Raw genomic sequence first — 22609 nt, forward strand, 5'->3', positions numbered from 1 at the left:
TACGGCCTATTTTGTTAGCTGGGATGGAGTGTGGGTGCTGAATTTATTTAAGCCGTCTGTGGAACCGACTACTGATGCTGTTTTGGGTGGATGTTCTAGAGTCGGTAATCCCGTTGTATGGCGAAACATGGCGAAACCGCATATCGAGTAATAAGTGCATGAGTTCGTTAGCTTTGTTAAGGAGCTGACTTATTTTGCGGAGTCAGCTGTCAGTGCTGCCAAATCCGCGATAGAGATATATGGTCGGATTTTATAATGTACCACAAATAATGTTCCCCGACATATCCCTAGGACGAGCAGGAACTGCGTGCTGTGATGCAGCGGGTCAAGCATGTAGCACAACACAGTTTAGAAGAACTTGTTGTTGGGCGAGTTGGTGCATTTTGGTGAATAAACACGGGCTTTGCGCAAAAAGACACCACACAGGGGACGGACGTCCAGTCCGTCCTGTGTGTGGTGTCTTTTTCGCGCAAAGCCCGTGTTTATTCACCAAGTAGCACAACACCGCAGCGTTCTGTGCTAGGTACCCCACCACCGGAACGAGGGCCCCGCATTGATTCTGCAAGAATTCTACGAACAAAATAAATTTATTTCATCTCAATCAGTTGAGTGCCCCAAGCTAAAATGTAACGCGTTCATACACACCGGAGAGGTTTACCAATAATGAGTAAAAAAAGGGTCGACTAGCTTTAATCAATCATTCAAATATTATTCCGAGAAAATGTTTCGTCAATCCCTCAGTTGATTTCAGTCAATCATAAAATCCAAACCATTGATGAATTGAACTGTCGTTCAACTTTGCTGAAATTGGGGCAGTGAAATTAATACGGGGATGGCGCCTCAATTATCTTCCATTAGCTGAACGGGGGTCCCATTTTTGCTGTAATGCACTTCCTAAAACACCCCCTTTTCAGGCTGCATCCTATTACAGTATTGTGGGAGATTTTGCTGGTTATCCCAGAAACTTCTTGTGAATGCACACGACGGCGCATTTAGTATAGACAATAGTTGTTTTTACAGCCCATAGCCTAGAGCGACATTTTTTGAAATCAGCGCTAGCCGTAAGGCAACCGTATACATAAAGGCAGAATTTGTCGCTTCTTCAAAATATCCCACCCCGTCGCGCCGCATCCATCCTGAGCGCTCGGCGTCGAGGAAGAAGAGGGCTACCCAATTCACTGGCCGCGTGTCTCTAAGGGCCCATACTTCGAAGACACACCAAACACCTCTCACAGGGCTTCGCACTACCTCGGACTCCGTTCATTGAGGGTCCTGTCTTCCCGGTTGTTGAGCCATGGACCGCGCCACCCCCGACTCGCCCTCGCCCTCGACGAAAGCATCGCGCAAGTCCACGCAGAGTCGCTCGCCAAAGACGCACCGCAGCCGAACGTCAAACACTACCGTGAGTCCCCAACAGGCGTCACGGAGGCGGCTAGGAACGAGATTAACGCATTAGTATCTTGAGTACCGCCTTGCGGCGCGCTGTGTTGGAAGTAAGAGCAGCAGCTGATTTCCTTAAGGTTTCGCAATGGTGTACTGAAATATACCCTAAAACACTTTCAGCAAGAGGGGTACGGTTGAGTCACACTTTCTAGTTGAACATATCGACCGAAGAAATGTTGTTGCCGAGGTGTATAGAAAGAAAACAGCGTTCGGCCATTCCCGCGAGTCCTGTCTCAAAAAAGGTCGCAAAATATCTTGATTTGGGGGCAAATCAGACAGCTTGGCAGAGATTGCAAAAATCTGGTACACCCACACTGGACGCATCAAGGCATTTCTAGTTTTCATTCAAAATATGAATGTGACCTTTCCACTTTCTGCATCCTTTGTGAAAGCGGTAATGCATGGGAAGCGCAATGCAACTTCCGTGAGCAGCCCGCGGCGATAACTAACTAGTACGCAATTTAGAAAAGCTAAACCAACTCTAGAACATCAACTAACTGAGGCAGCGGGTATAGCGATGGGACTGCTGTGTCATGACGGCGATGGCCGGAAGGTACGATTGACAGGAACATACGCACACACACGCTGTAGAAGGAATCCAAAAGACAGTTTATCCAAGATGGCTTCCCTTTGACAGCCGGGTCGCAGACCACTGGGGGTAGACCACCGAAATGCCGCGATCTGAAAACCCCTGTATTACAGGTACAGAGCCCAATTTGGCCAACTACCTATGCATACCTTGAAGGAATGTCGTCAATGACACTATCAGAACAACTGCCGCACTCTTTTTATTTAGGGTGTGGATATTGTGCTGGCAGCCGGCATTTTATCATCTCGGATATTTTGCAGGCAGTCGGCATGTTACTTTTTCGGATATTGCGCCGGCAGCCGGCAATTTATCTGTCCCAAATATTGTGCCGGAAGTTTTGCACTGGGTGATTCTTGTATTCAAAAGACAAAAAAAAACACGATGTTTTGCACTACCAATGACAGGTCGCGAATGTATTACCATCGTGCCGGGATTTTTGCCGGCAGTCGGCATTTTACTTTCTCAAGTGCGGGTACATCTATCTCGTGCATGATTTATTCGCTTGCGTATTTTAAGCAAACATTGAACTTAACCAACTCTACCTAGCCTAACCTAACCTAACCTAACCCAACCCAACCAGTAAAGGCAGGCCTTTAAGCCCCAGCCTAACCTAACCCAACACATAAGGGCAGGCCATAAAAAAAACATTAGCGAAGGAAACCCGCAAAAGAACCGAGTTTCTGAATAAATAAACACAGTGAACCAGTCCTAGAAAATCATAGGAAACAAAGAAAAAATAAAAATGAAATGTGGCAGAAGGGGATTGGAACTTCCGACTTCGCGATTAGACACCAGATGCGCAACCACTGCACCACGGTAACTGCAGTTGATTCGGCGCCCGGAAGAGGCAGACATACCCGCCACAATGAAGTAAGCCTGAACAGCCAATCAGAATACAGTTCCGGCGAAATACCCCTACCGGCTTAAGTTCCGGCTGCTGGCTGTATATCCAGTTTCTTTCATTTAATTGGCAACAAGAAGCACCAATAAGCTCTTCCTGTAGATGGCCTGAGTTACTATCATCCCAGGTGCCGCAAAGCACCGTCAGTACGTTTTGGCTGCAAAACTTCGCAGTCATTCCAAACCAGCTATGATATCACTGCACAAGGTCAAGAAACGAGGAGACAACAACCCGGACAAGAAGCCTTAGTGAGCGTAAATGTGAACGTGCTTTTTAGCCGGAATAACGGCCTGTCGACAACGCCGCTGAAATGCGCCACGGACTGGAACAGGAGCGGCCATATATGGCCAATATAGATCTCACTTTTACCCCTCGTAAATATTCCCAGTGGTTTGAAACCGTTTTTAAGCTTTTGTTGCTCATTTTGAAGAAGTGTGCATAAAGTTTTAGTGCTTGTAGCGGGAGTTGCCAGAACATTGGTCCGTGCTTTGCTGGCACCTGGGAGAGTCTATAAATCGTTAGTCTGAGTTTTACTCATGTTCCTTTTATTTTTCCGGGTTAATAACGATTCACGAATGTAATATTGTCTTTACACAACTATACGCATACTTTTAACAGGGTCGTATAGACCACTAATTTCAGGGTTGGCTTTCGGGCACCTGGTCAGGCATGGGTATTTGCTGCTAATAGTTGGCACGTGTGTGGTTAATGCTATAGTGTAATAGGTCCTCACAATCTTTTACTGTGCTTTTCTGTGGTGGCTAAGCACAAACCTTTTTTTGTGGCAGTTTTCGTTCGTTAAGTTTGTTTATTTGTTATTTCATTTTTACTTGTATATCTATGTACCATGAGGGCCAGGAGCCGTTACAGAGGGCAGGGGTTATAGTGTGCACAATTCAAACACAATAAAGCAGTCAGGTTGTTAAACAAAGATAAATTTACCTTATTGCACAACGTTTGCTTAAGGCGTTATGAAAAAGATTCGGATCAATAATCGATACAGGATGGTGGTCCCAATCTGGTGATGTGCGGGGTATAAGTGCCTCAGCGGAAGGTTTAGTATTACACGTATCAAAACCTACTTTTTGAGCGCGAACAACGCCATGGGAAAGACATGGTGAAGAGGCAAATAATTAATCGCTTACTGCATCAGTTCTTCCGTGTCCTCGCCTCGTGCATAACCTTCGGCTTGAGGAACACAAAAGCGGTATTCCTTGGTGTCGATAACGACAATGCCCAACGCTTTTGCAATTACAGGACCCCAGCACCGCCGCGGCAGCTGCTGATGACCGGTCGATGCAAAGCGGCCGGTCGAAACGGCAGCGAACTGTGGACAACACTGAGCAGAGCGCGAAGAACAAGAAGTCCCGCTCCTCCAAACGAGGAAAATCTCCAGTGGCGTCTGAAGTTCCCCAACCGCCGCCTGAGGTGCGTCCAAACATGACCTGAAGTAGCTAGCGCCATGAGCAGCGTGCAAACGCCCCACAGCGCAAAGCACACGTTACAAGATATCAAGTTTGGTTTGATTAAAAAGGAATACCCAGATAAAGCCAGTGCCATTAAATATGGCTGCGAGGGGCATTGGCTGTAGCTGTAGCTATGAGCAAAGCCGGATCTATGCCATGTGGTGCTGAAATAATACTGAAGTGCTTGTTTCTAAGCGCACGTCGTTTCCAGAGGTGAAGACAGGTCAGAGGTCTTCCTGTACTGCGTCGATGAGGTACAGAACATGACGAGGTGCGTGTTTCAAGACAGGAAGTTCGTAAAGGATGGTGTAGAACGAGCATTCGTTGTCTTGTCATGCCTAGTCTACTGTCAAATCCATTTCTGTCTTGTGCTAAGCGGACGTGAGCAAATGCGTTTTGCGCTGTGTCACAGGGTTACGTTTCACGTAAGTGACTAGCAAAAGAAATTCAGAGACTTTTAAGTTTCATTACGTGAGCTACACGTGATAGTTTCCTATCCAGAATACCTGCGATAAATGTGAACATATGATGGGTTAGTATGTTGACATCTTTGTTATGGGAATTGACGAATGTGCCGCGAGCTTGTCGCAGCTGTCGTCGACCATGCCCAGCTTCGTGTGTGGCTATCTAAGATTAGTGGGTGGTATGGAAGTGTTCGATCCAAATAGGAAATATAACATGGGCCGCAGCTTCCGGTGACAGCTGTAATAGTCGTTGTCCGTACTATAGTATACGCGAATGTGTATGTTCTTCTTTATTTGAGCGTCCGATACCTAGGTTATTTTATACATGTTACGTCCGACATGTTGAACCTAACAATGTGCCAAAAAACGTCAAATGTGGCGGTGTGGCTCCGAGTTAGCGAGGTTGGGTAGGCCTAGAAGCCTAACGCTAGGCCTAACTTTGGGAGATCGCACACCCAACATAGACGCCAGGTTGCCAATATGGACGTCAGGGGCAGTTATGACTTAGCAGGGAAGCAGGGAAGGCCTACATGTCCAGCTTATTTTACTACGACCCGAGCAGCTGCCGCGATAATCTCTATAGGAAAATCACTTCCGCCCATGGCCCACAAGGTGATGTCGTCAGCAAATAGGCTGAATTTGAGGTCGGGAATTTAGCGACGGCTCAAACAACTCCTCGCCGCTTTCCGCTTTTGATGCTCCAGTCCATGGACGACCCAGGCTACAACAGACTAAAAGGTGTTCAGCGCCCAGAAGGCAATGAAAAGGATTGAATGAAAATTTCGGAGATTAAATTGCGATTCTGTTGGGTAACAAAAACTTTTACCATGCATTTCTAAAGAAAGTCGACAAAAGCGCCACAGCTTTCTCACATCAAACCAGCGTCAAAAGACCTTCACTAAAACTGCGTACAACCTTCGCTGAAAGTGCCTCCAATCTGTCGTCGAACCGTAATGCCCAAATAGCAAACGAAGAATTAACCCATGCCCAGATTTTTCTCGCACTGAGTAAACTCATCTGCGAACGATTTAAATGTATGCCGACACGTGGTTTATGAGATAAAGGTACACCGTTGTACTCCGTCGTGATCGATGCGTGTGCTGTCGTGAGTAAAGCCGTTTCTTTTTCACCATTGCGAAGTAACCGTTTCTGACGCAATGGAAGCCCGGTTTAACGCACGCGCCTTCTGTCCAGAGATCTTTATAAGAGCTTCTCGCTGGACAAACCAGATTAGGGGGAAGCGCATATTTTTTGACAGGACGCCATTGGTCCTACTAAGCACACCGCTCTAAAATGAGCTACAACCTCCTAATACCGCGCGTGGCCACTGCGAAGCTTGAACACAAAGCGTTTATGGTTGGCGTAGTGCTCGAGCGTCGTTGGGGAACCTGTGGGTTGCCGAAAATCACGTCTTGATGGAGTGTGACAAGATGCTAACGCATTTTCAATGATCCACAAATGAATCTTCACTACTTATTGGGGATACATTTTAACGCGCCATTTCGCGCACGCCATGGCGATCGTGTAGCGTCTAGTTAAACAGTAATTGCTTTCTCCTATGCTGACACTCAATTTTAAATTTTCCGCTGTATGTTGAGCCGCTGTATATTGTGTCGCCTTTCATGCCTTCCAAGAGCGCGTACAGTTAGGTCTCAAACTAGGCATGTATTTAGTACGAGCGGCTGCAACTACAGGAGATCAAGTCAGATTCCATCCAAACTCAGTTAGTGAAAAGAGTTATAGCACGACACGAGTTCTCAGCAACGAAGGGACAACTCTAAACACAAGCCTATGGCTGAATTTCGGGCTCACGCTGAAAACGAAATCTAGGTGTGACGTTCTGGTTTGTTATTTTGGTAGCTATAAATTGCGCGTAAGGCACCTTTTGTAATTGTTTTGCCTCCTTAGGTTCGGCTCATTATCTTTTCTTCTTTGGGCGGTCCCGAGATTCCGGAATAAGTTAATTCCATCAGAAGCTTCATTATATATCCGCAAAGGCCAGGAGGTGGTCGAAGGTAACAGGAAACCGCTCCGTGTAACGTAGCTGTCGAAGTCCGTTGTTCGTCTTCGTCGTTTCTTTCACCAAAGCGTTCAAAAACTGAGTGACAAGCTACCGAGACCCATCCTAGTCTAGTCTTACATAGAGCTATCTCATGATGACGATGATATTAATGACGACTACAATTCAGTGGTGGGCACAAGGTAGGAAATGTGCCTTCTTTTTTAAGCGATTCTCTTGTGGTTTAATGGAGTAGTACCAATATGAATTTTAGGACACAGGGGCGCGGGCGTACTCTTTCAGATGCGTCTCTGCGCGGTCAATTGAATGCTTCTCGTAGGTCCGCGTCTACGGCTGGGAGAGTTAGTACGCCATACAAAACAGCTGCAGCGCGAAAGGAACTATAAGGCAAGACTAAAGGCAAGAAGGCAGGATATTCAGTTGCAACCTCTGCAACGTAACACCCTCACCGCATATGCCGGACGGTTGCCTTACTTTTATGCATATGACGTATTGCAGTGGCTTCAGTAGTTTGGTACGCCTTCTTGTCTATGTTGAAGCAGCCTTTCTACTGTTATTTTGACCAGGTTGTTGAATGGACAGATAGACCGACAGGCAGGCAGACAGACAGACAGGCAGACAGACAGACAGACAGACAGACAGACAGACAGACAGACAGACAGACAGACAGACAATTTCTCCTTTTGGAGACCCAAGAAAGACTGGCGTCTTTCAAAGTATTCATTATTCTGTTCTTTCAGGCGTCAATCGCGGAATCTCCAAAGGCGTCCCCGGTCACCACCTCCAAGCCGCTGACAGCTGACAGCAAAGCCACGCCAGGATCCGCGGAGCGTCCCGAACCGGTATCAAAGGCAATGCTTGCGCTATTACAGTGGAGAATTAGGGGTAGCACTAAAATACAGCGTTATCTCTTCTAACAGCACTTGAAGTACTACAAGAAAAACTCGTACTGAATTCTCTGGTTTTGTGATCGAAAATGCTACTTTGTACTGAATCCTCTTTACAAGGCGCGCAATTTTCAAGATGTTCCCCCATTTGTGCCGCTATTTTTCTCGAAGAACGTTCGTGCTAAAAAGTCATGTTGTTGTTCGATAACCACCGAACCTTTTATCCCGCCCGCTCTCAGGAACCGCAGGTGCCCACGGCGGCCGTTGACTCGTCAAAGCGTGAACTGCTGCAAACTGGAACGTTCATCTTCGACGTAAGTTAGTAATACAATGATTTGGCGTTTTTATTTTTCCGCCGAAAAGATCGCGTGGCATTCTAGCCACCAGCACATTAATGCAACAATGGAGAATGCACGGAACGACTGTTTCCCCCGATATTCATTCCTTGCAGTAGGCTGTTCTACGGCTAAAACGCCACATGTCCTTTTCTACGACAGTTCTATGCAGAGTTCATTTCCATTGTTCAATTGAATCTGTTCAACATTGATACATAACTAGTGGTAGTACCCGGCTATGGCCGGGTGTGCCAACATAACAATTTATTCCCAAAATGTGCGAATGGACCCATATCCAGATCCGCTTACTCAGTTATTTCTTTTACAAACGTTGAAATTACTTCGTAGATATTGGCAAGCATTTCACATCTGAGAAAAGGCCTGTTTGATAACGAAGGGGCCTAAATGGTGATGAAGAATTTTCTAAGGAAATGTTTTTGAAATTTTAGCGAAACTGCATACCGTTACACTCAATGGCCTTATGTCCCCTATCGTAGGGTAAAAGTAGACGACTAATTTATGTTGCAAACCCGAGCTTCCCCCCATGTTCTGTCGCTGCCAACCTAACGCAGATGTTTTTTTTTTATTTAGGAATCACCAAGGGAAAAGATGAGAACGCTAAGGTTTACGTTGTTCTAGGTGCCAAACGTAGGGCCAATTAATGAAGAAATGTTAGATCATATTTATCCAACAAAAAGCTACATAATACCCCAGTCTCTTAAAGGGGCCCTCAATAGGGTCCCGAAGGTTGCAACTGTACGTGCGCAATCGCTGGAGTGCAATCCAAGGGACGTCCTGCGGCAAAAGTGGTTTAAAAGCGTTGAGGATTAGCCGAGTTATCTTTCATTAAAAAGGGCCTCCAATATGGCCTACAGATTTCACCCTATCATCGAGCCTCCAAAGCTCTGTGGAAGCTATGACATTACCGACCAGACGCAAGACCACCTAGAGAAACAGGAAAAGGCACTTGCAGGTTCGAGATGCTCGCAGCCCTTGGCTTCGGTGGGTAGAACGTCACACTTTTCTTAGCAGCCCACGCGCAGCCTCCTCCTACAACTGCCGTGCGGGGCCGGTCGGCGGTCGGCCCGCATCGAGCGCCGTGTGAGCGTGTTCCTCGCGTCTGGCTTGCTCGCGTCGGTACGTCTGTTTTAGAATAGGGTAAACGCGCGTTTGAAGGCCAGTTAGGGGAGTCCCAAGCGCAGCATGCTCGCTCACGTCAGTAATTGAAGATTTTAACCGACGGCTAGCTGCCCGCTACCGTTTCCAAAGGCCGCGAACAAGTCCTTCCGAGGCCCAGTCACTCAGAAAAGGCTTTGCTTCGCCGCAGTTATACAGCCACCGGTTCACGAATCCGTGCCGATGACGATCACCAGCGCAATCTTTCACCGCCCTATCCCCCCTTTCTCGCATTTATAAACTGATTTTCAGCAATAGTTCCGCTCTAGTGGCGGTGACAAGTTTTAGCCACTGCGGTGCATGCCGTTCCGTGCGTACACGTCACAGTGGGCTCCTTGCCGACCGTGCAGGAGATGCTTGCCGCGGTCGTGCGTGTAGTGGAGTTTCGGCCTGCAGAGACACTCCGTGTTAGCGCGAAACCGTATACCTTTACCATTCAAGCAAATTTTCGGGGTGATGTTAGCAGCAAACTATCAGTTAAGAAGGCAGGTACATACCTACCCAGGGGGATTGGCCACGCAGGTAAAAATTACGGTTGCGTAAGCTACTCCGAGTGCAAAAGTGTTGCACAGCATAGAGATCACGTAGTAACATCATCCCGCTTTCATATATAAAAAGGAGACCAGTATAGCGTACCTATACCCCCAAAGCAATTTTCGGTGACCATTTCAGCAGAAAATTATTATCATTAAAAAGCGTCGACATACTGACAGCAGGCACACACCTACCAAGGGGGACTGGCCATACCGGAAAACATTACGGCTGCGTAAGCTACTACAATAGCAAAAACTACCCAACAGCTTATAAATCTCGTAGTGACACCACCACGCTTTCATATATATGAAAAGAGAGACTGGTAGCCGCCCCTTCAGTTCATTGCAGGCTACCTTGGGTGGACAACGCAAAGTAAAGACGTCATAAAAACAGCCTGAAGAACAATAAACAGTCGTGAATGCGGTTGTGCAGTTATAGAAAGTGTGGATAAGTACATTTCAATAGTCTTTGGTTTCATTCTTTATAGGGCCATGTGTAAGAATTCAAGCGACGTCACATAGGTACTCGTTGTGGATGTTGTTTACAGCTTTGCAGTTCAACCACTTTCGCAGCATAGATTAGAACCACATTTTTTAGTGTTATTCTTTCCTTGTAAACGACGCAGTATATCTACAAACGCAGCTAAGCTCGTGTGACAGACACCGACGACCGACATTTGTCCCTACTAAGATACGCCGTGCCGCCGGCGCCAAAGTTCCGTTCGCCGAATCCTCTGAAACGTGCACCCGCGTTTCAGCCGGGATCACTGACTGGCTACAGCGTTTAAAAGGGCCAATCAATGACGGCGCCCTACTGTTCAGTGCATCGTGCGTCATAGAGGCTGCGTCAGAGCCCAGAAATGACGTCAGTGTGCGGCAGAGTGGGGAGGAGGATTAGTAGGTAAACAAGGAAGGAAAGAAAGATATTTATTGCGTGTTTCTGAGGCCCCTGCCTTACGCACAGGTGCAATATTCGGTATACGTTGTCGGGAAGGGGTACTCTAACGACTGCGCGATAAAAATGGCGTCCTTCGAAAGTCTTTTAAGGCTCCTTTGGTACTCCGGGAACAGTAAGGGAGCGCCTTTTGATCGGAAGTTTCACAGCTACCGCATCGCAGAACTCTGTTTTTTATTGGCCGGAAGTGGTATTGTAAACACTTCGATGGTTTCCTCGGCAGGAGGCGGAACAGAGAACAACTGCCGTGTCTCCCAGCAATCTAACGCAGCCGGGGCCTTCCAACGTCGGCAAACAGCAGGTGGAGGCCTCCAGGCCCGAGCCTTCCCCACGACCCACCCGTCCTGGCACCGAACACCGTCACAGGTGGGCGCATCATTAAGTCAGATGACGCCGAGAGCAAACATGTCTTAACAATTTTTGGGCATAAGCCAGTTGCTATTCCATGATACGACTTTCAAGCGCCGAAATATTTACACGAATGTACGTAAAGTACAGAAGCATGTGCCTGTACGCTGCGGAGCTACCTTATTTAGTCTCTTGTTAGTGCAGTTGCCTGTAAATACCTCCCTGTGAAAACAAAATTTCAGTTGGAATCCGCGCATGTCTCTATTTTTTAGGTCCTCGTGTAAATATTTTGGCGCTCCAAAGTCTTCTCAAGCTAACATGTCAGCAGGCCCGAAGATGTGCCATAGTGATGCTCGTCCACAAGATCTCGGCGTCAGCAGTGAGCAGGTTTTCAGAAGCGCCCGGTTATGAGGAATGAAGGCAGTTACTTTGGCGCCAGTGCATCGCCCATTTGAACTTGCAGCTAGCTATGAAAGTTACGTGAAGACAACCGGGCGCTTTGAATGACAAAATAAAAAAGTAATTTCGGATGTGTGAGATCTTATGTTCACTGTTTCGTTCTTACCCAACCTCTCAGTTTTTAAATTTTGATGTTTTGTGTTCAATTTAAATGTTTAGCCGTAAGTTTTGGTTGGCAGCAAATGAACCATATTGAATTTAATCGTCAGCATCCAACCTCGCCTCCTGCAGTGACGTAGCAGCTAAGACGTTGACCATCCGAGCACGAAGTCGCGGCTTATAAAATACCCGCCCCGGTGCATTTTTTGTGCAGTGTTGAAACTTAAATGTAGCCGTCTTGAAATTTGTGCGCAGATTAAAGGAACTTGGGTGGTCTAAGTTATTCCGCAGACTTCGACTACTGCGCGTCTGGTAGCCAAGGAATTAGAGGGCACTTGCTGCTGGGCGAGAGGGTGGAAACTTTGCGACGTGGTTCAAACCCTAAAAAAGAGACTACGGGTCAAGCGCTATGCCTGTCTCCTCTCTTGTGCCCGTTTTTTTATTATAGGTTAAACCATGTCGCAAAGCTGAGGGTTTATAAGGGTGCCCAAAACATCAAATGCAAAATTTGAATAGGTATAACCACCCCTATTAAAAAGACACTGAAATGCATATGTCAAGCTCCCGTCATTTCTTGGACTGCGTACACTGGCTAAAATGAACACACTTTTCATTGTTTATGTGGCCGATAAGGCGGTATTTATTTTATAAAGCCTGAAATAAAAAAAAATCTACCATGCGCAGTTTGTTTCGGCTGCACCAACTAACCGGAGTGACGTCAGGTAAAAATGCTACGTGATTGGACGATGTCCAAGATTAGCATTCAAGCAAGTGACAAGTTTCGGTTTCGGTTCTGTGAAACAACATGCTTCACATCCGACGTTATCGTTGGATGGGCATTCTTGGTATCTCAATAATCGCCATACCGCGCTTCTGTCATGTTGTGGGCTGCAAAATGCTTTAGATAAGCCTACCAGGACGGCTGGAGCTTAGTCGCACAACGTGCAAGACATGATACTGTGCACAACGCAAGTTTTCACCCCCGATATTAGCTGCGCGAAATTTTTACATTTCGCGAAATACCTACAAAGGAGTCACTGTTGAAAGGGCTGCCATGAGCGGGAAAGCTGCACATGCAATGTAGCCGAGAAAGTCAACACAGGCTAGTTCTTCCTAACTGGCTCAAGTTGTGCCTCGTCTTTCTTGCCGCCGTGCAGCGATGATAAAGGAGAGCAGCGCCGCCGTCTGTTCGGCGGGGCGGCGCTCGTGTTGCTGAGCCTGGCCACCCTGGGCTCGGTGCTGGTTCTCATGCTGCTGCTGAACGCCTCGGAGAGCGACGTGGTGCTGAGCGTGCCAGGACTGGGCGCCTTCCGTGGCCTGCGCACCTACGTCGAGGGGCGGCCCGTGTACGTCTTCCGGGCCATCCGCTTCGGGGAGAGCACTGCCGGAGCGTCGAGATTCGCGTGAGTGCTCTTCTGACGCGAACGTTAACGGGGGCGAAAATCCTGGGAAAAGCGGTGAAAGCGTGGTGTCCCCAACTGAGAGGTTTTGCGCAGGCGCCTCCATACGGTGCTTTGGTGTGTGGAGATGTGTGATTGGGGCATCTTAACCACCTCCTCCTGCCGATGTTACCGCAAAGTGAATTAATGTCGGTATAATTTTTTGGCGTGGAATATGTCTGACCCCTTTCGCAAAAGACAATGTCGCTTATGCCAGTTGGCCAATATAAACTCAAGAGGCGGGGACGCTGTGCAGATATAACCGGCATAGTACGCACAGTACGCGCTGCTGCATGCATGGGTACTTGTGTGTTCCAAATTTTCTTTGTTTACCCCACCATTTTTACTGCTATAAAAATATTATGAATTAAATTTATGCTCCAATAGCTCGTTCTGTAAAATTGAAACTCTGGTTTAATTTGCGTTGGCGTTTACCGGCCGCAGCCAATCGCACAGCCCGTAATACATCATAAGTTATAGTGCGGGACATGAGCGGCTGGCATGGCCATTCTTTTTTTGCCCAGTTAAGCAGCATTTTTAAGTGAAGTTGGCGTTTCAAGTGGTGTCAGCCTAGTTTTAACGACGCAGTATTCCTAAGTAACCAAACTTTACTTTTCTCTACATGGTCCATTCAAGGATAGCGAGGATGCCTAGACATGTTTCTGAGGCAAAAGAGAGTGGAGCTGCTGCCGACTTGCCGACTTTTTCCACGCTGGTAACAAGTAGTTCCCACTTTGAAGAGGCAGAGCTTTGTGGCAGCACCATCTCACCCAGAAATCGTCGTCCGTAGATCAGCCCGTCCTAACATTGACTTTCACGTCGCCTTATCTACAATGCAGGAAACCAACAGCGGCGCGGACGGACAAGGAGGCCGTGACGGATGCCAGGAGCTCCCTACCTGGCTGCCTCCAGCTCCCATACGTCGCCAATAACCGGGTGAGTCAAGGGTCACGATTTACTGATGGGCGAGTCTTCACCAATAGTAAATCTCCGAGAAAAGCGCGGAAGATCGCCGGAAGTGAATACAGTTCGACAATCCAGATGTGTCACACACCTTGTTTCCCTGGGAAATCTATTCCCGCAAGAATTCCCTGTCTGATAGCGGCTTCACGCTGGCCAAACCCAAAGAGGCCAAATTAAGTTCGCTGAAGCGGCCTCATGGCTGTAGCTGTCAAGATTGGTCACAACGGCACTTCAAAATGGAACGGACGCGATAAACCACACGGGGAGAGGAGCCGTGGAAACTCTGGACGAACGGGTCGCCTATCTGGAGCAGCGTCGACAGGTTGGGCGATGTTCCGTATCCCGATATTTGCAAAACTGGCACATTCAGTCTACTATCTACTGGTTGGCTTTCGACACTGCCCGTACTCTCTAGAACAGTCCCAAAGAGGGTTACTGTTACGGTTCCGTGGCCGGAAGTGCTAGTACCGCTGTTCGCGATGGTTTCAGCCCAACCCAATGTTTGTAAATTCGCTAAGAACAGTGCCGTTTTTAAAATGTGCGTAGGGTTTAAACTGCTGTTCTTAAAATTTGCGTAGTAATACAATAATATATTTGAATTGTGTTTATGCTTTCGCAGGTTTAAAACATACTTCACTGATTTTGGTGTAATAAAGATATTTGGTTATTTATGCACTCATATAACTGCTTTCACACGTTGTCTATCGACTAAATTTACCTGTGTCAGAATCGGCGAGAAGATTGACAGGAACGTTATCATGTATACACTGTGCCACAAGTGCTGGTAGTTGTGAAAGGCCTTAACCATATGTACTTGTAGCTCGTGCCTTGTGTTGAGGCCGATGTGTCATTTGCAAAAAAAAAAAGCTGTGTCACTGCGCTTAACCCGGCTTCAAAAAAAAGCTGTGCGATAAAATCGACTTTACAAACCTAATATTCTTCGCATAGAAGACTGCGTACCGCCTTAACACATTCCATTCTGCGTTAATGTTATACAACACACAGAATTACGGTTTCTAGGTTCCATTTCCTGAAATGTGATAGGCTCATCTCTTAAATATGAAACGGCACATGAATCAAGCTGTTATTTTAAATGCACGTAAATGCACTGTAAATACACGAAAAGTCTTGTATCATACTTATAGTAACTTGTATGTTATTCATGAACTAGTTATGGTTAGCCGGAAAGCCGAATATTTGTGAGTGCAACACGTCTCTTTATAACCTCGTTTAGCTGGCAGGTGTGGTGTTATTGAAAGCCGTGTGCGTGATAGTAAGCTCTAGCTATTTCCTGGGTCAAACTCTTTTCACTTGGAGCACGGGTTAAAGAATCGACGTGGTTATTTTTCTCCTCGCCATGGCCGTCCGCTCTGCAGGATCTTCCTTGTGAAGTCATGGCTGTAAACAGGCCAATCGTTCTTCGTTATTAACTGCACAGGTCATTCGGCGTAACGAGGACACGAGCGAAGACTGCCTGCACTTGAATGTGTGGACGCCGTGCACGGAGGAGACGAGGCCCGGGTGCCGGAAGACGGTGCTAGTGTTCTTCCACGGACAGGAGTTCCAATGGGGCGACAACAACTACTACGACGGGCAGTGGCTGGCCGGACTCGGACAAGTCGTCGTGGTGGCGCCCAACTTCCGCCTCGGTGCTTTCGGATTCCTCCATATCGGTAAGAGCTCGACACATGGTTTTTGGCTCTTCTAAAACCATCTCTAATGGTCGCTACTCCGAATTGCAAGAAGGCTTTGAGCATGAGCTTGCACCATGGTATCACTAATGGCAGTGGCGTGCAGAGAACGTATAAGTCCACATTACAGTCATCCACTATTGATGACACCCACTCCGCAAGTGACAGAGGGACAAATTGGAAATGAGTAAACTTCATCCGCTGTTGCCATGCATCGCACTTTGAGCATTAGGTGTCAGATAGGAAGGAGTGGGATGGGGGATGGGGATGGGAAAGGGACGTCAGGATGATAAAATCTCCATTGCCAGCATGTTACTGCATATGGGCAAGTGTCATCCGAAAGCCCCGTGAAGTCGTTTTTTTCAATGCTAAAATTCCGAAAAGGGTAGTGAGTACTTTCTATTAAATTCCGAGTTACTGTCTACTACATACCAAGCACCAAGTTGAGGTACCTGAGCGCAGAATGTTGTAGGGGAAACTCGACCCTATTCGGCAGATGGCAAATTTCACGATAAAATTGGTACCCGTCGCGGTGCCTCAGTGGCTAAGGCGTTGCGCTGCTGAGCACGAGGTCGCGGGTTCGATTCCCGGCCGCGGCGGCCGCTTTTCTGATGGAGGCGAAAAGCAAAAACGCCCGTGTGTACGAGATTTCGGCGCACGATAAAGATCCCCAGGTGGTCAAAATTAATCCGGAGCCCTCCACTACGGCGCGCCTCATCGCCTGCGTTGCGTCGGCGCGTTAACCCTACAATCAATCAAATCAATCAATCAACGATACAATTGGTGACAGTACCTCGCCAAAACTTGGCGCCCCTAATTCACACTCACACAGAAAAATATATTTTTGCTCAAGCACTCACTCACATTGACGTTGACCAGTCTGCCTCACGACTCGCGCTCACGCTCTCTACTCGCCGTGAGCACTCGCCCACAGTTGCGTTCACGCTCACCGCGCTTCATCACATTTCGCACTCACTCGCGCTCACATTTACCACTCTTCCTCAGCATTCGTACTCACACACACTCAACCCTCATGGTCACCACTCGCAAGCACTCGCGCTCACCACTCGCCGTCACCACTGGCACTCCAGTGTGCACAGCAACTCCTCCATGAGTCATGGAACGGAACAGTATGAGTGCGTTATGGCGTCAGAAGATCATCCGAAACATATTCGTAAAGCAACGCGCCACTTTGGTGGCGCGTTGCTTTACGAATATGTTACGAATACGAGCTAATTCTACGGGGCCCCATAGCAGGCGTGAAGAGACGATGCGTCTCCGAACCTAAAAGCAATCGCGCCATAAACAACCATCCCAGCGGGCGGTTCTTACGACCAATAGCCAACAACGAGTACAGGCAGCAATAGTGGAGCTCACCGCGGTAAGCCTCGCTAATCGTGCAAGTAGCGCGAGTGTACTGGCGAATAGTGAGCAGGGCCCACGGCGAGTGGCCCTCGCACTCTGGAGTGATGAGCTGGGCTCCTCCCGAATGGCTTTCTCGCTAGTGAGTGGTGAGTGGGGCTGGTCGCGAGGGGCGCTCGCACTCTCGAGTGGGAAGCGGGGCTCCTGCGTGTGGAACTCGCACTCACACTCGCAGTCCCAGACGATGGTGAGGCTCACTCACCTCTCAATCGTAAGTGGTGAGTGGGGGATGTGTACATGCCCTCGTGAGTGATCGTGCGTACCTATGCTGGTGGCACAAAACGATGCAATGCCATTCAGCACAGTCTTGGATATTTTTGAAAGGGGCCCCGAAAGCAGTACTTCTAGAGAAGCTGATGGCATAAAGCTACAGTCCTGAATTGGTGTTTTGTGTGTAGGAGCAGGAAAGAAACAATAAACTACATGCCGAATGCATGAAGGATTGTGCAGGCATCTTATCAAACGCTGCTGTCTCAGGCACTATACTTCAAGGTGCATCAAAACGGCCTTGTATGTCCTGCCGAAATTATGGTCGCACGTATTCCAAATACCTACTGGTTCCACGTTTGCGCGGATACTTCGTGGCTGCAGGATGTCCTGGAAACGTAAGCGACAGCAACATCGAGGGCGTAGCCTGCGCACCGGGCAACGTTGCTCTGGATGACCAGAGGCTCGCTGTCGAGTGGATCGTGGCGCACATACGCAGTTTCGGCGGCAACAGCACCGACATCGTCCTCCTCGGAAGCGGCTCCGGTGCTTGGTCCGTGGGCGCCCATATGCTGGGTGCCACTGCCCGCGGCCCGTCCGACCAATTCTGGAAGCACGAGCGCTTCACAAAAGTCATCCTGATGAGCGAGTCGCCGTTGAGAAGGTAAACCTGGGTACGGGTAGCACGTGGAGCCAGTGGGTTTGCTCCGATGAACATTTCACTACGTACGCCCAGAACGTTTCTTGATTGTCTTAAAACTAACGCGATTGCCATTATAAGAACGTGTTTACGATAGTTTTGGTGCCCGCTTCAACCTGCCAAAGTGGCGACATTTTGTTCCAAGATAGGAACAAGTCCGGCCCTTCTAGTGCGACGCAAAACGTTAAATAAACGGTTTGATATCCAGTGCCCCACCCTCACTCTGAGCTAAAAAATACCAAACCGCTTTTATTAACAAAAAGAAGGTGCAGAGTTGCGGTAACAAAAGATTTTGTAAAGACCTCACGGATCTTTGACAAAAGCTGTCATTGCTGGGGCTCGAACCAAGGTGTTTGTTTCAAAACGGACAATTCTAACCCGGCCACTGAGGTTTCTTTATACCCTGGTTTCAATTACAAATCATAGCAAATGTAACACCACATCACAAGGTTAAGATTGCCAGCCGGCGGCTCGTTAGTGCTGGTGAAATAAAATAGCTCGAGGTTCACCAAGGCACGGAGGACCCACAACCATCCGCGTTTTGCAGCCAGAGCTTTATACATATCTCTCATGATTGCAATGCTCTCGATGAAGTACTTTCCGACAGGGCGTGCGTTGAAGTCTGCATGTCGTACAGCCATCTGGGACTCCCATGCACTATGTAGGCACACAAATGTTTATTGCCACCCCTTCAGCGTTCTCAATTGAAAATAATTGCATGCACTAAGGTGTTACAAGTAATGACTGTTTTAATGTGAACTGCAGAATGTGATATTGAAGATAGCATCTTCACAATCTAAAACTGATGTGCTCTACCGTCCCAGATTTTCTGCACACGCAGCAGTGTTCACCTGAAGAGAAAATAAAACCTTTTTTTAAGCCAAGGCATCATGGTAGATGTGATCGCGTACGGCCGAAGAAATAACGTTTTCACTGATGACCGTCTGGTATATCCTTAACCCTTATTAGATGCAACGCATCTCTTTAACCTGCCTTGTCCCGCGTTGTCGCGGCGTAGTCCGCATCCCTCCCCCATTATCCTCGCTGCGGCAGCTGCGCGCTCCACCGCTCTCACCGCAGAGCCATCTCACCGCAGCGCCATCTGAATGAAGACGCACTTAGCACAACTGTACTTGCTACATGATTCAACCTTGATGTTATGTAGCGACTGCAGCTTCATGAATTCAAAGTGTGAGCAAAGCAAATTACGGGGTTGTCTTGATACTGAGTTACCGTCGAACGTCACTTGTAGGTTTAACGGCAAAGTATTTGGCACCATTTGTTTGCCTTAAAAAAAACCGATGAAACCCTGATTGCAAAAAAAAAAACAACCGAGGTTTTTTAAAGATTCAAACCATGGACTTTCATAAGAAAACGCCAGCACCCAACCGCCCAACCGGTCGACCACGCTAGAAAACCAGGCGAGTACCAAGAATTTGGTGCTCTAACAGAGGCTACAAATATTGTCGAGTGATTTGCGTTGGTCGTATTTGAGAGATTTCAGCCGTGGTAACGTTTGTTTCTTACGCACCCATCTTGGATCCGAGGACAGTTATGCTAGTACTAGAAGCGATGTAACGATAGCCCCCTTATTTGAGTCAAGATAAGCTATCGCAAAACCTCGGTCTCCCCTACGCAAGCCACGGTAGCAACGAATGGAATGGCATGCGCCGACGCCGATATCTGGCGAGCGTAGACATCGGCGTTGCTCGCGCGTCAGCTCGCGTCGCCACTCGAGAAAACGCCGAAAGTACGCTGCCACAGGTGCCTGTTCTCCCCACCGCCGCAGGCCCATCCTCGCGCACGGAGCGAAACCATCGGCCGCCGCCCAAAATGAGAAAAAAAATTCATGTCGCATGAAGTCACGCACGAAGAGGAAGAGACGTCATGCTATGACGTCATCTTTGAGGGGGGGCGTGGTCGGCGTGGTCTCTTGCGGGATATGCTTTGGGAATACGCGTCCTGGTACGGTGGCCAACCAGCGCAATCGCGCGTGCGCGCACAGGGAGATGGACCGGCAAGGCGCATGCGCAGGTGTAACTACCGTGTACCGGACGCCGCACCAGCACCGGTTCTCTGCTCCGCTGTAACTCTCCATTAGAAAGCTTTAGCATAGCGGTTACCGCAGGCTGACGCCACGGCGGTGGGTTACCGGGATGCGACTGCGCAGGCGCGCGGAGGGAGGGCGAGAAGGTTGCCCGTCAGCGGAGCGAATGCGTGGGCATGGCGAAGGCCGTCCCTCAGAACTAATACACCCTACCAGAACAAATGTGCACCTGCGCAGTCAGGCCCCGAAAGCCACCGCCGTAGCGTTAGAGTCAGGTACTCGCTATGCTAAAACTCGCTATTGCCGCAGTAGCGCGCGCCGTCGTGCGTTCGTAGATCACGTGATCACTTCCTGAGACACAGCCGGCTTTCGCCCTGACCGAGAAGACTGCAGTTCGCGCTGTGCACGAAGTTCGCGTTAGGGAGTATACTAATCGTCCATGCATTCTTTGTGTGTTAATCGGTTTGTGTTACCGGGGTGTACTGCTGTGTACAGTACTGTCTTCTGAATTAAGAGTGCAGTAGCTAGTAGCGCTTCGCCTTCTGTATTTTCTAATCTCCGTCGATGTTTTTAAAGCGAAGCTTCTTACCTGTATCCCACACGGGTTCTGTCACGACAGCTGGTGTCAGCAGAAAACTCCCGCGAACAAATAAAGGAAGTTACTCGCACCGCCAGAAATCGAACGTGGAACAAATAGAGATACGCAGCCAGTTCCCGATGCCTTACCTATTGTGCTACGAGCCCACAGGGAGACGGGGGAGACGGAAGGTGCACTCACCAACCTCATCGGCGGATTTATCTCCTGCGTTCCCGCTAAATGCCACTTGATAGCATCACGCCACCACTCTCGCCGCTGTGAGCTCCGCCCGCGGCAAGTGTAGCGGCCGTATGCTCGCTTCTCCCATGCGCTAGTACTTCTAAAATTAAAGCAAGCTCACACCAATGCATAGGATCTCACCTCTCCTCCGTTTCGGCCGCCGATCACGTCGCCTCCGTCGGTGGCGACAAAGACACAGGAGAAGTGAGATCGTCCAACCCCGGGCTTGAGATCGCTTTATTTTTAATATGCCACTGTCTTGTTTGAGAGTGGTAGAACGGAAGCGGAATTTAAGTAGCAGAAAGTTCCCTTTGAAATGTGCTTTCAAAAGCCCCAGCTCTTCCGCCCTGTAGCCGTCCTGTGGAGCTGTAAAGGGGAATAGCAGTCACTACGGTAGTTGATCGTGGGGGTTTATTCAAGGCGTAACGTAAGGCAACGGGCCCAGCGCAGGTCCAGCCGGTACGAGCTCGTGGGCATGACCGTCCGAGTTGGACCTTCGTTGTCTTCACGATAATTCTCGGGGCATACCTGATTGGGCGAATGGCGCTTCGGCATCTACTATTGTTGTGCCGCGTTACTTCTTGTTACAACACTACCTGCAACAACAATGCTTCAACGTCACGAATTTTGTGCCAGACGTATTCATCCCTATAACGAGTAGGAAGGACGACCATTCTCGAAAAAGCTTGGAGTTCGCCCCTTGTGAGAGCAGTGGGCTAAACGTACACGTGTTTGTCGTCCTGTGCAGACGCTTGCCTGCCAGGTCTCAAGCCTTGAGCCTCCGGCTCGGCTGCCCGCCCGAAGACCTCGCCGAGCAGCTCAAGTGCCTCAGGAACAAGCCGGCCCGGGCTATCCTGGAGCAGACGAATCAGGCGAAAGACTTCCTGTTCCCATCACTCGTCCCCACTTCGGCCGAAGCGGACAACGTTTCCGTGAGGCGCTTCTTCATCGGCACCGTCTCCAACGAAGGCTCCCACATGGCCCAGAGAGTCAAGAGCGTGCGTTGCTCCTGTGGTTACAAATAGGGGATATTCAAGGAATCCAGTATTTCAACGTTTGTAGCCCTGTGGCTTGGGCAATACAAAAACTGCTGGCAGAGGTTTCCGCAGTTACGGCCAACTCCAGCTTGAAGGGGCCTTAAAGACAAAATACAATTTTGTTCAATTTCAAACAACTAGCCCTTGGTACCTCGCCCAGCTCCGTTAAGGCGATAAAAGGCGTGCACTTACCCTAAAAAACTCCGGACTATTCTACAAAACTGATTTCGCGCTACAGTAACGTAATATTGGCAGGATTTACGCACTCTGGACCGCGAGTGAATACAGCTACGAGTGTGTTAACTGCACGTTAGCATTCAACTGGTACCATCGAACGGCATTAGGTTCCCCATTACAATCGCCTAGTTAGGCTAAGACGGCGGCCCTCATCGCCAAAACATTCCCGCACGTCATAGAATATCTCCAGGAAATTGCTGGGGGTCACCGCTGCTTCATGTGTTCCCTGTTTTATCGGTAATTTTATTTTGAAGATTGCGATACAATTGCTAATTTTGTCATCCAGTGAAGGCAGTATGTTAATGAGCCAAACGTGTATTTGGTATCCATGGCTCCTTTAACGGAGTAGTTCACCATTCGATCCAGCTGACAAA

The 22609-nt window shown here is 48.5% G+C and overlaps 1 protein-coding gene across 1 annotated transcript in view; it reads left to right on the forward strand.

The window, feature by feature from the left end:
• The first annotated feature begins 1294 nt into the window (after nucleotides 1-1294).
• LOC144143141 (acetylcholinesterase-like) overlaps nucleotides 1295-22609 on the forward strand; it is a 36439-nt gene continuing 15124 nt past the window's right edge. Inside the window, exons 1-9 of the mRNA XM_077674946.1 lie at nucleotides 1295-1402; nucleotides 4191-4361; nucleotides 8010-8084; nucleotides 10993-11135; nucleotides 12833-13078; nucleotides 13954-14050; nucleotides 15516-15750; nucleotides 17782-18061; nucleotides 21710-21959. Of these exons, the coding sequence (XP_077531072.1) occupies nucleotides 1295-1402; nucleotides 4191-4361; nucleotides 8010-8084; nucleotides 10993-11135; nucleotides 12833-13078; nucleotides 13954-14050; nucleotides 15516-15750; nucleotides 17782-18061; nucleotides 21710-21959 (1605 nt within the window). The remainder of the gene's footprint in view (nucleotides 1403-4190; nucleotides 4362-8009; nucleotides 8085-10992; nucleotides 11136-12832; nucleotides 13079-13953; nucleotides 14051-15515; nucleotides 15751-17781; nucleotides 18062-21709; nucleotides 21960-22609) is intronic.

The sequence above is a fragment of the Haemaphysalis longicornis genome, unplaced genomic scaffold (genome assembly GCF_048455015.1).
Source record: "Haemaphysalis longicornis isolate Haplotype H1 unplaced genomic scaffold, Haemaphysalis longicornis Haplotype H1 scaffold_6, whole genome shotgun sequence".
Taxonomy (NCBI): domain Eukaryota; kingdom Metazoa; phylum Arthropoda; class Arachnida; order Ixodida; family Ixodidae; genus Haemaphysalis; species Haemaphysalis longicornis.